Raw genomic sequence first — 12652 nt, 5'->3', positions numbered from 1 at the left:
AACGCGAATAATTATTAATACGTTACGTCTCAAATTTACTTTTACATAGTTTGCTTTACATGAATGAAAATTCTTTGTAGAAAAGGCTAATTACGTTGTGTATTTCCGGATACTGTTTTATATAAACACACAAAACTGAAGCGTCACGCGCCGACCGATGCATTTTTTCTTTCTATAATCGAGCTGACGAGTTCGCGTTGCTGCAAAGCGAGCGCTTTTCATTGTTTAGCGTTTCATGCGGAAGAAACAGCTCTATCGTCACTTCTTGCATGCTGACAATGCTGTTGTATTGTGTGCATACTAGAACCTATTGTAGAGCTTGTACAGACCATTATATATTCTATAAATAGGCGGTTCCTTGCAGGCATTATAAAGACTTTATTTTAGCCATACCAACATTGTGTATTTATCCTTGTAAAGACGGCATGTATTCAAACAAAATGCGAGTGTGAGAAATAAAATGGCAGAAAAAATAGTTTATATTTAGTCATAATAACTCTTCAGTTAATAACAAAGGTTAGACTATTATAAAAGCAAAGAGACAGGGAGTTACGGTTAATCGACAGTCGTTATAACCACTTTGGTTATAACACGTTTATGGACAAAACAGAAGCACAGAACCTTTAAAAAGAAATGACTATTATAACTTACACACTGGTATATTATGTTGAAACGTTTATACAACAGTCTTAACTTTATATTATTTATATTCAGTAAACGTGTGATAGGCTGGGACGCAGATATGATGAATTTAACTTTCAACGTTGATAAATGCTCGTCCACCAAACATTGGGAGTTTTTAGTCTTATTGCCTTTCGGGTTTCTCTCAATTGCATTCAACCTTACACTAGTAGTGGCCGCCACTTTTAACCGGCGTAGATTGCAACGTCAGAGTTACGTATATGCTTGCGTCACCAGCACGTTGCTTGGCAACCTGTTATACGTCATACTGCACACGTGGATTATCTTGGATAATTATTTGACGAAGATTGAAGAGTCAGGCGGCGACTACACGGTGGGTTGAGCTTCTTTGTGTAGGTTGTTTATGCTTGTTGCAGCCACGGCGTACTACAAAATACTGAAGATATCTCTAGTAAGCCGTCTTGCAGCATGGGTCTGTTTGTATTTCATTTATTTGTTTGTTGTAATTCTTTTTGTAGGTATATTATTATCGTGCTTGTCTGTAATTTGTTGCTGGCTTACTTCTCTTCTTTGTTTTATTCAATTTGTCTTCGTTATTTCATGTAAAGAGTTATTCTGGTATGTGTGCTACTGCATAGGTACCGGTACCAACATGACGTCACAGCATGCGCGTAGTAATGAGAAAGATCTAAATCGTTGCCAATTGTTGTAATTTTGATTCTAGAAGGAAGTAACCTCAGAACAATCGGCTTTTGTTTGCCAATAGTGGGCACGCGTCGCACGATGACTGGCGAAAGTAAAACTACCGGATGTATACGTCACAATAGCATCCTATTTATAGATCGGCGCATGCGCCGTGTGGGGGGTGAAACCAATCCAGATGCACGCGTAGTTCAATTGTTGCGTCACAATCAATGCATTGCTACAAATATAGTAGGGTTGGGGTAAGATGGTTCATGTTTTCAGTCTCTTTAGTCGTCCCGTAGTAAACAAGGAATGTTTACAGAATTATCAAACCATATCCTCAGGACTATATAAAAGATCGTTGTAAATTGTTAAAAATACGTTCACAAAACATGAGATATTATTTGCTAACCAACTAACCATAGTAATATATTCAAGTTCATTAAATCCTTCTATGACTCGAAGGGTTGTCACAGAAGCCACTGTGACGAAATAATGGCGTGAGTAACCGGAAACTGACTGATTGTGTTTGGACCGATGTTCAGCGGAAATTTGCGACGTCACATCCGGTGTTGCGTGAATGTTACATTCGATTGTGACCTCATGCTCACTGTCGAATTACAACATAAATGACTTTGTTGCATGCAAATACTAAATAACAATTCCAAATGATATTGTCACCCACAAACTCACATACATGGTAATTTGTAAGCAGACACGAAGTGCATGTAACAGAACACTCGTGTAATGACGACTGTCGTTGCCCCATCATGCGGGAATAAACAAGTTGCATATGTGGTAACTCGTAAGTGGGCACGAGATATATGAAACAGAACACTCGTTTTATAACGACTGTCGTTGCCCGACCATGTGAGGATAAATAATTAGCATTCATTTATCAATACCTGCATTATAATCGATACCTTTACAAGTATTATTAAAAATAATTTTTCACGCACCCACGTGAACGAAAGCGTTCTACGTACTGATAACGTATAGGTGGTTTATAACTATACACCAGATATATAGAAACATTGTTTAAACACGCAATACATCATACATGGGCCATACGAGGTTAATTGGAAACCAATTTAATATGTGTGGTTGTATGACGTAGGTACTATCAGCGTAGTTGTGGTACGTAAACGATTGACGTGCGATTGGGAGTGACGGGGTTCGGTGCTGCTATTCTGGGTGTGTGTCCTCGGGCGAGTCATTTAATTGCTCCAATCCATAGGTCATGACTTTATGAATGGATGTCTCTTAGTTATCCTCACATGGCGGGGCAACGGCAGTCGTTATAACACGTGTGTTCTGTTTCATACACCTCGTGCCCACTTACCGGTTACCATGTATGTAACTTTGTGGGTGATTGTTATTTTTTTTTCATGGCTGACAAATATAGACAACCCATTAGTGATCACTGGGTTAGAGAAATTGTCGTTAATTGTCTTGCCCAAGGACAAATACACCCACAATGGTAGCAGTCCTCCAATACGCTGTGCCCTATATGGGTTTATACGAGTGTCGAAATACGTCGAATAAATCTTCATTAACCCGCGATCATCTCCAGGTTACATGGACAATACTGCAAGTAAGCGTCGCCTCCATGTTGTTCGTGATGTGTGGAAACATCGGATCTTTGTTATTCGTTGTATTGGACAGCACCTACTTCGTGGGGAGGAGTGTCAACAGGAAAGCATCGGAGTTTGCTAAGGGTTTCATCTCCGACATCGAGAGTGTTCGAAGCAGACGATGGTATGTTTGTTACGTCATATTGAAGAGTATTACATAATAATCCATTTGGTTTAATGTCGTAACTAAGTTACTTAATGTCGTAACTAAGTGACGTAACTTGATGACGTTATAGCTAAGTGACGTAACTTGATGACGTTATAACTAAGTGACGTAACTTGATGACGTTATAGCTAAGTGACGTAACTTGATGTTCATTATAGGTTACTCAGTGCTAAACGTAGAAGAGCTGTGATCCTTATCGCCCTCTCGTGGTTGCTCCCCATATGTTTAGTGATCTCTGCCGCCACCACCTGGAATTGTTCCAACCAATGTGTTTACTGTAGAGGTGGTAGCCCTCTGGTGCCACCATGCGCAAATCATACTCACTGTTCCACCGTATGGCCCCCACTAACGGAAAGTTACATCGGCGTCAACTTTTTCCTGTGGATCCTTGAGGTAATATATATCTTCAAGCATATTATGAGTGTTAATTTTGATCCATCAGATCTGTTCGCAAGTTTGCGGCACAAAACGTTCATTGTTCATTGGTGTAAGTTGGTGCAAACCTGAGCCCAAAGTTAGTGAAACATTCTGCTGTTTTAGTATAAGCTTGCATTAAGTTTTATATTAGATGTATTATAAGCATTACTTACAAGAAGTAAATGCAAATCATGCTCTATGTTTGCCCACTATGTTACTCAGAAATTATAATTCTTCTTTTATAAAAAAAAACTGCATTTTACGATACGGTCCTAACACCAAGTACCCCCCAGGTTTTCATCCTCGGTTATTTGATCGTGTGCGGGATTCGATCTTTCCAACAAGTGATGGCCCCGCCTACTCGTACGTCATCAGTGATGCCAGTTGTTAAAGAAGAAAACAGTGTTGCCGAGTGAGTTTCGTTAAACGTTTGTTTATCAATAAATGTAACTTATTTACCCTCACGGGGCAAAGAGAGTCTTTATAACAAAGGTGTTCTGTTTCATTCACCTCGTGCTGTTTCACACTTCATGTTCAAGAAATAAACCATCATTGTTACGCAGGAGCGACATTGCGGCTCAGGAGGAATACACCCTTTCTGACGTACACAATGCCATGACGTCACTAGGGGATTCCGACGAAGAGATAAAAGAAGAAGAAAAGAAAAACGACGAAAAAGAGGAGAAGAATGACGTCAAGAAATCAATGAAGCGTGACCGCCATGAAAACGGTGGGAAAGAAGTAGAAATGGCGGTGAATGACGTAGACCCAAGGATCGTGAGGAGTCGGCCATCTTTCCGATCTCATTCGAGACTTACATTCATGATAGTTATCTCACTCACGTTTGTAGTTTGTAGTTTCCCGACTTTCGTTGTATTCTTGGTAGACACTTTCGCAAATATTTCCAACCGTAAGGTGGCGCGTTTAACCACGATGGTAATGATGTATATTTACACGTTCATCTGTCCATGCCTCCTGCTTAAATACCTTCCAAACCTAAAGTCAGCTCTAATATTATTGTTTACCAACTGCTCGGTCACAAGAATCCCAAAACGTCGAAGCAAACGAGAAACAACGGCGAGATGAATAAATGTAACTTATTTATGCTCACATGGCAATGACAGTCGTTATAACACGCATGTTCTGTCTCATACACCTCATGCCCGAAAAAAATCAAATTAACGCCAAAGTAAAAATATTCGTTCACTGTAAAGTTGCATGAAATAAGAAAAAAAGTTTTTTCTTCAGCTGCCGGAGATTTGTTTCGCCAAACCGATTTGTATAGTTTAATATTCTTGGCGTATTTTAAGTGATGACGTAATTAGATTACAAGAATTTCTTAAAAGTTAAAGAACAACTTTTTATTTGATTTGATCTTTGATCTAGTTATGTTGATTGTAGTAATGTGGGGCAAGATGAGACATGTTTGGGAAAGATGGGATACTGTTAGCACCCAAAACCCTTAAAGTAAGTACAGAAGCTTATTTATTAACATAGCTGACTATATTGGTTTTGTAAACAGTGCTTTCTACTTAAAACGTTTTTAATTTTTCCCGTGACATGACTAGATTATCAAATAGTGACGTGATGGGGGCATTCCCGTTCCGGTATGACTCATCAAAACAAGCATGACAAAGCGAAACAGGTTGATATTATTCGCATGGTAAATACGGCAACTAAACAGTTAAAGAAAGAACAAGTTTTCACTGCATTGTAAACTGAAGGTAACATAACATAAGTATTCATTTAATTCCGTATGTTATACTTTGTTTTTAAACTTTATTGTAGAAATACTTTGGTTGTGAGTTTAAACTGAAGTTTGGAAACTTTTGCATTTACTAATGTAGCGTGTTTAGCGACGACGCTTTTTAATCCAACTAAATGTAAATATGTTTTGGAAAATTCTTTACTAGCACCTATGTTTTAACTGTAAGTGGTTTTAACTGCTGTTCGGTCGCTATATCTTGTCCTTTGTTTTAAATATTTTCATTTATACCAAACCATCAGCACTGTGACATTAGTAGCATGCCTTGTAAGTTACATTCATTTACACAATACATTAGAGTTAATGTATTGACTGGATTCTGCTCAAGCAGTTAAAATGACTGAATAAGATTAAGGCAGCGGATAAAAATCATTAAATCAAGTCCAAAATGTTTAATTAAAAGCATATGTAATAAATAGAAGATAAAAAATAAAAGATATAAAAATAATATATTTCGCCTAAATGGCATCGTCAGTCTCTTATTCGAATAGAATCTATAAAAATTAATGTTTTTGTATTTAAGTAGAAAGTAAGATTCATTGAATTGCGTAATATCGACCATGAGTGGAAGATTAAGTGATGCTGAGATTGCGTCGAGTTTGGTTGAAGCTGATGTTTTGACCAAAGATTTCATTATGCAACAAACCATGCTGAGGGTGAAGGACCCGAAAAAATCACTCAAGTTTTACTCGGAAGTTCTTGGGATGCGGTTACTTCTACAACTTCACTTTGACGCGATGAAGTTCTCCCTTTACTTCATGGGTTACGCTGATGCGAAGGATATACCGGATGACCCCACGGAGCGGAAGACGTGGGTGTTTCGGCAACCGGGTACGATCGAGCTGACTCATAATTGGGGGTCGGAGAATGATGACTCGGTGGTTTATCACAACGGAAACGCTGATCCTCGTGGGTTCGGACACATCGGGGTAAGCGTGCCCGATGTTTACACAGCGTGTGAGAGGTTCGATAAATATGGGGTGGAATACGTTAAGAAACCCGATGCGGGTTCCATGAAGGGGTTGGCTTTTATTAAGGATCCGGATGGCTATTGGATTGAGGTTTTAAGCACAAACCAAATGGTGAAAATTTGTTAAATCTAAATAAAATGAATCTTTAATTATGATTCACATTAATATAACGAAAATTAAGTGGAAATTAAAACAATTGAATCTTAAATTTAGGTTAAAATGTTTGACATTTATATTTTTGTTTGCAAAAAGTGATAATTAAGAATAAAGTCTTATAACTGGCTTCTTGTTATTTTACAAACTGATTTTTGGCAATAAAAACAACATTGATTTTATTGAAAATTTGAAACTAGTGTTTTGTTGGCCATTGTGAGACTTTGTGTGAAAAACATCGGTTTCAATTATTTAAGTTAATTTTTATGCCAATAGATCAGTCTAATGGATATTTAGCTGCTTCGTGATATTGAAATGGTACAACTATCTGTGTGTTTAATTTAATTTGTAGATTTGATAATTTAGGCTATTCTGTTCAAACTTCTACTGTAATTATTTGCAATGTTGTTTTAAATATCAACCCCTGGAATGTTTGATCTTGTTAGTTCTATATAAAATATGAACGTTTATTTTACACAACTGTTTAATGTTGATAATTTGCAAATTTGTTTCAAAATAAGTTCATGTTTTTTATGTTTCACAAAAGATGTAAAATTCAAACTGAAGTTTATTTAAAATCAAAATTCGTTTTATTTTTTATGAATGAAAACCTCAAAATTTAGAAATATATATATTTGTAAAACATCATACTGTCCAAATGTGAACGTTTTCTTGAAAGATTCATCTCAGTTTATTTGAAAAAAGTTAGAAAGTTCGTTTTATTAAACATTTGTGTTTAAAAGATGTAAAATTCAGATGAAAATTTATTTAAAGTTTCAATGTTATTCATATTTGTTGTTTGAATTAATCTGAGGGTTTAAGACTTTTCTGTTCATACTTCATAACTACCCACATGCCACATTCAAAACTTAATCATCGTAATTTCTTTAATCTAGGTTTTTGTTGGTTTTGTTTAAATTGAAATACCATGGCTGGTTGTAGTGAAAGCCAAACCGAAGATTTACAAAATGAATCCCAAACATTCAAGACACCTGTATCAACTCTGCAGGAATATTGCCAAAAACTTAGCAAGACCCCTCAATACGACCTCACAGCATTAGAAGGGAGGGCCCACCAACCACAGTTCGTGTACAGATGCATGGTGGGTGATGTAACGGCCACAGGGCAAGGGGGAAGCAAGAAGATTGCAAAACATGCTGCGGCCGAAGCAGTTTTGAAAACGCTGACAAACGGTTTGGTTGAACCTGAGTCTTTCCCTGATGTGATGGAAACATCGGCTGTTGAATATGGGAGAGACGTTGATGATACAAACCCTGTTGGCTCGCTGCAGGAGTTGGTAGTAGCTCGTGGTTGGAGGTTGCCCGAATATGCGTTGGCGCATGAAACAGGACCCGCACATAAGAAAGAGTTTATTATTTGCTGTACCGTGGAATCTTTTAAAGAATACGGGTCAGGCTCGGCAAAGAAACACGCAAAGCGACTTGCAGCAGCGAATATGTTCACCAAGATCATGAACTTACCACCTGAAGCCAAGGAAACAGTGACCAACCAAAGCAGGGAGGCCAAAAACAAGATCGGTTTGAACGAAATCTGTAATTCTGTCGGTGAAAAACAAAATTTCTTCCACGTTCGTTTCGCAAATTGCGACCAAAATCCTTGCCAGGTTCTCGAAGAACTCGCCAACAAACATAGTTTCGATGCCGTTTACAAAGACATTGAACAAACTACAGTAAACGGTGATCGTCAATGTTTGCTTGAGGTTTCCACACAACCACCTTGTGTGCTACATGGAAGGGGGAAGTCCCTAAACCAATCCCACTCTGATGCCGCAGTAAATGCATTGGAATATTTGACCATATTTGGCAATGAAGAAAATTATGAACCAACCTCATTGTTACATCACACATCATGGAATAGTTCATTGTTTACTCAACAAATCACTTTATGAAACTTCTTTGTTTTTAAAATTCAAAATATTTTAATTTTTCCCGCGCAACCTGGTTAGTTTTATGCATATTTTTTCGAAGTATTTTCCTTGTACATCAAATCCAAATGCATGACATTTGTTTACTTAGTTTTATATTTAATTAACTTGCATGTCCAGTTCATAAGTGTGATGTAAGATTTTGAAACAGGAGTGAAAATGTGACATCATGTTTTCAAATCCCATATTAATCAATGAGGTTCCCTATGTTTGTCAACTTTGAGTGTAACTGTGTTCTAACAGATTTTGTCAATCATTTTTTTTGTTCAACATTCTAAACACATGACACCTATTCTCCATGTTTCAGCTGGTAAAATATAATCATTACACCACATAATGTTAACGCCTCATTAACATGGGGGGTTCGTTATCTGGATCGTGCGTTTGTGGACGAAATGTTGTCAATATTAATGGGAAGAAATATTTCTTCCAAGATAATGTTGGGGAAGGGTGAGTTGGGGTTTCTGCGGTGATGCAGTGGTTAGCGTGCTTGTGTTACACCAGAGGATACCGGGTTCAAGACTCAATGCTGCTACCATTGTGGATAAGATTTAAGCCAGAATTGGCCCATTACCCGAAACTCAAGTTGCTATAGGCTATTAGTAACCAGTGACCACTAGGTTGGAGTATTGTCCTTTAAATATCTTTCCAATGACACTCATGCTGTCATGCATTCACAATGGTAGCAGCATCGAGCATTGAACCTGGTATCCTTTGGTTACAGTGCAATCACTGAACCACTATTCCAATATTCACAATAAATTCCCCGACAGTGGTTTCAGTTACGTTGATTTATTGGAAGAAGCAAAGTCCGGACAGTTTGTTGCGCTAAAGAGGATTGTCTGCCACGATAAGAAGGCGGAGAATGAAGCGTTGCAGGTGGTTGGGTTGGTGGGGTGTCTAACAGGGGAGTGGGGCTGGGGTTTACTTTCCATGGAATGACCATGTTAATGATATAGTGTCACCATATCCTGCCAATACTTTCCCTTGTAACCTTCTTGCTTAGTTTATTTGTATTTAGTTCACACAGTTCTTTTATAAACTGTTGGCTTATCTGTGTTTGGTAAATTATAAATTGTGTTTGTTTCGCAACAGCGAATGTTTCAAGTTAATATTAGACGGCTGTATCTTTATAAACCGAGATGAATACAATCCTTATATTCCATGCACCAACTATAGGAAGCCGAATATTGTCGGATGTTTCAACACGAGAACATTCTTCCGTTGATCGATCATTGCTTGAAATCCAAACCAAGATTGTCAGAGGTTTGGTTAATCTTTCCTTTCTATAAGGTAAAGTACTTCATAATGTATGTTAATTATTTCAACAAAATATCGAATGTAAAAGTTTAACTTTAACAGTTGTCCTCAAATTGTCAATGGCTAAAAAAACTTGTATTTGTACAAGGGCCGTGGCATAGTGGTTAGCGTATCTGCCTTTAACCCAGAAGTAATGGGTTCAAGGCTCGTTGCTGCTACCATTGTAGTCGTGCATGTTCTTGTGCAAGACACTTTAATTTTATTTATTTATAAAATCTTACAAAAAAGCATTAAATGTTTTTTTTTGTAAAAATTTAAGGTTAAATAGTTTGTTATTTACCCAAACATTGTATTCATTCATTTACTTCATGTATTCCAATATGTTCACCCACAGAGAGGAACCTTATATGATGAATATCAAAGGTTGTCATCCACCAACCAACACATACCAAGTAAACGCGTGTTAAAGTTATTTCATGGGATTTGTAAAGCTGTGGAAGTGTTTCATCAACATCAACCTGTAGCTGTTGCTCACAGGTGGGTGGGTGGTGTGTATAGGGAACCTCAATGTGGTGAATGCAATATACTTTGGCTCTGCTTGTTTTTATAGACACCTAACAGCAGGGTAAAAAACATTTGATATGTATTGCAATGTACAACCTTTAGTTTAGGCTAAACAATATATTGTTCACTTCCAGAGACATTAAGCCAGCCAATGTTTTATTATCTAATGAAGACACTCCAATAATAATGGACCTTGGATCTGTAGCTCCTGCTAAAGTGGAAATCAAGAGTTTTAAAGATGCTCAAGCACTGCAGGTGGTTCTGAATGTAACTTACTTTATCATTGCGTGGTCGTGGAGCAATGACAGTCGTTATAACATGGGTGTTCATACACCTCGTGTCCTTTTACTACTTACCAAATATGTTACTTTGTTTATGATTGTGTTTTGGCGATATTTTTATCTTTTTTTTCTAGTGACTGATAATTTGAACAACCAATTAGTGACCACTGGGTTGGAGCAATTGCTGTTAAGGTTCTTGCCCAAGAGATTTAAGATTACATTACAATATATTGGGTTGTGATATTTGTAAACTATACTCCAAGAATATGCTGTTTATAGATTGTAACTTGAAGTTTTATGTTTGGGAAACCTGGTTAAAACTAATATAGATATTTTGGCTCATACAGTATAAAAATTTCAGTTTTGAATTGATACGTAGAATATTTTTAAGGTTTTATACCAGAGGAACCAAAAGCCTTTATTGCGTGATGACTGGTGGCAGAAGTAACAGAATATTGTAAAAACTTTTTCCCGAGATTTTTAGACACTTTATATTTTTAAACTCTGCATAAAACATTAGGTGTGAATGTGTTGAAATATATATTATATTTATGTCAGGACCTCGCAGCAGAGAGATGCACGATGCCGTTTCGAGCACCTGAGTTGTTTCAAGTTCCAATTCATTCAACCATTGATGAGAAAGTTGATATTTGGGTGGGTGGTTTGCTTTCTCTATGAAACGATGGTTTTATTATTTTAAGTGTGAAAAATATTTTCTGGTGGTGGTGTTAAAGATCCAGCATACGAAGAAACATTACGGTTTGCCGTTAAGTGCCAATAGTAGCAGCGCTGAGTTTCGAACCTGTATTCTCTGGGCCACAGACAGGCGCTAACCAATGCAGCGTAATTGCTGGAAAATTACTTTCCTATTTCTCTTTATAATACACCCAGCAGCAACAACATATACCATCTGTCTGTGTAACAGTAATTATTATGTTACATTTACCCATTTTCACAAAACAAGCCCTGTTTAACTTAGAAGTGAATGAATCCACCATGTATGGTGTGCCACACATCATATATAGTATATAAAGAAAGATGGGACACCTTCAGCATGTAATATACAAATATTCTGATCGTGTTTTAAACAAATAACAACTGTTTATGCCATTCGTGAGGATATAGTTTTATAATTCCTTGAATGTTTTTTGTTTACTAACAAATGAGACGAGAAAATAGATCGAAAAGGTGTCCCATCTTCCTCCACCCTACTATACATATAACCTCACCTCTCAATTACACCCCAGTCACTAGGATGCGTCCTATACAGCCTAATGTACTTGGAAGGCCCATTTGATCAAGTATGGCTGAAGAAAGATTCCGTGGCGCTTGCTGTCCAAAACAAGAACTTGCATTTCCCTAACAATGACAAGTAAGTTGGAGATTAATTATTGAATAAAATTCCATGGTTGGTCGTGATCTTAAACGACCGATGTTTCGTCTGCCATACGATGACGCATCATCTGGACGTTGGACAAGACACTTAACAGCAAACCCTAATAATGTCTCGACCGATGTTTCGTCCGCCATACGATAAAGCATCATCTGGACGTTGGACAAGACACTTAACAGCAAACCCTAATAATGTCTCCCTGTATGGCAGATAAATCGTTAAAATCACAAAACACTCAATTGCCAGAAGATTTGTTTTACAATAATTTGCCAGAAGATTTGTAATAATAATTATTTCTATTATTGTCAGGATTTTAGTTGTTAGTTAGGGGAATTATTACGAGAATGTCGGGTAAGTATTGCGGTAATGGTAGTTGTAATGTACAGTGTCGCCCTAAATTGTCGTTTGTTTACTCCCCATTGTTTTCCGATGCCAGCGCGATTCTTTTCTCCTTTGTTTCGTATGCATGGTTGATTTTCGTCTCGTGTGTATTTGACTTTGTTCGTCCTCAGTTCTATTTAACGACGGCTGCACAGTGCACGTCTCCGTCTACGCTTTATGCGCTTTATGCGCTTTATGTTATTTTAAGTTACCTCTACGTTCATGCTGTTTAAAGTTCAGTTCCTATTTTTAACCATTCTTTATTTTCTATTTGAATAAGGGGCTAGAGATAGAAATTGTTATTTGAAATGCTTCACAATTGGAAAACGTAGATACCCACATACCCCTACACTCTGCGTCAACGACCGTTTGAAATACCCCTTGATTTCCCTCCCT

At 37.4% G+C, this 12652-nt stretch overlaps 4 protein-coding genes across 6 annotated transcripts in view; all 4 read left to right on the top strand.

Annotated features, from left to right (window-relative positions):
* Positions 1-221: 221 nt before the first annotated feature.
* On the top strand, positions 222-4790 carry LOC100186529. Of its 2 annotated transcripts, none has more exons than XM_002129373.4 (5): positions 222-1015; positions 2900-3084; positions 3285-3519; positions 3837-3955; positions 4107-4790. In XM_002129373.4, the coding sequence occupies exons 1-5, from the start codon at positions 665-667 to the stop codon at positions 4627-4629; spliced, it is 1413 nt and encodes a 470-aa protein (XP_002129409.2). In that variant the 5' UTR covers positions 222-664; the 3' UTR covers positions 4630-4790. The 2 variants fall into 2 exon arrangements, with proteins under 2 accessions (XP_002129409.2, XP_026692997.1); XM_026837196.1 differs by having other exon boundaries at positions 1014-1093.
* A 357-nt stretch (positions 4791-5147) lies between these two features.
* LOC100176313 (lactoylglutathione lyase) lies at positions 5148-7328 on the top strand. 2 transcript variants are annotated; one of them, XM_002129268.4, is made up of 2 exons: positions 5148-5267; positions 5835-7328. In XM_002129268.4, the coding sequence occupies exon 2, from the start codon at positions 5869-5871 to the stop codon at positions 6403-6405; it is 537 nt and encodes a 178-aa protein (XP_002129304.1). In that variant the 5' UTR covers positions 5148-5267; positions 5835-5868; the 3' UTR covers positions 6406-7328. The 2 variants fall into 2 exon arrangements, with proteins under 2 accessions (XP_002129304.1, XP_026693005.1); XM_026837204.1 differs by having other exon boundaries at positions 5832-7328.
* Positions 7329-7332: 4 nt separating this feature from the next.
* LOC100181002 (RISC-loading complex subunit tarbp2) lies at positions 7333-8684 on the top strand. Its single transcript, XM_004226700.4, has one exon. The coding sequence runs from the start codon at positions 7361-7363 to the stop codon at positions 8339-8341; it is 981 nt and encodes a 326-aa protein (XP_004226748.1). The 5' UTR covers positions 7333-7360; the 3' UTR covers positions 8342-8684.
* Positions 8666-12652, top strand: part of LOC100178636 (serine/threonine-protein kinase 16-like) — a 5052-nt gene continuing 1065 nt past the window's right edge. The window contains exons 1-7 of the mRNA XM_002129308.4: positions 8666-8827; positions 9151-9256; positions 9557-9670; positions 10032-10174; positions 10336-10456; positions 11041-11136; positions 11730-11854. Of these exons, the coding sequence (XP_002129344.2) occupies positions 8733-8827; positions 9151-9256; positions 9557-9670; positions 10032-10174; positions 10336-10456; positions 11041-11136; positions 11730-11854 (800 nt within the window). The 5' untranslated portion in view covers positions 8666-8732. The remainder of the gene's footprint in view (positions 8828-9150; positions 9257-9556; positions 9671-10031; positions 10175-10335; positions 10457-11040; positions 11137-11729; positions 11855-12652) is intronic.

The sequence above is a fragment of the Ciona intestinalis genome, chromosome 12 (genome assembly GCF_000224145.3).
Source record: "Ciona intestinalis chromosome 12, KH, whole genome shotgun sequence".
In the NCBI taxonomy this organism is placed as follows: domain Eukaryota; kingdom Metazoa; phylum Chordata; class Ascidiacea; order Phlebobranchia; family Cionidae; genus Ciona; species Ciona intestinalis.
This window is presented reverse-complemented; position numbering and strand designations above follow the sequence as displayed.

Excerpts from the sequence above, each read along its gene's own strand:
- LOC100186529 (XM_002129373.4), top strand. The coding sequence starts at position 665 with ATGTTGAAACGTTTATACAACAGTCTTAACTTTATATTATTTATATTC. Across the intron at positions 3,085-3,284 it reads AGTGTTCGAAGCAGACGATG|GTTACTCAGTGCTAAACGTA; the intron begins GTATGTTTGTTA and ends TGTTCATTATAG. Across the intron at positions 3,520-3,836 it reads TTTTCCTGTGGATCCTTGAG|GTTTTCATCCTCGGTTATTT; the intron begins GTAATATATATC and ends AGTACCCCCCAG.
- LOC100176313 (XM_002129268.4), top strand. The coding sequence starts at position 5,869 with ATGAGTGGAAGATTAAGTGATGCTGAGATTGCGTCGAGTTTGGTTGAA.
- LOC100181002 (XM_004226700.4), top strand. The coding sequence starts at position 7,361 with ATGGCTGGTTGTAGTGAAAGCCAAACCGAAGATTTACAAAATGAATCC.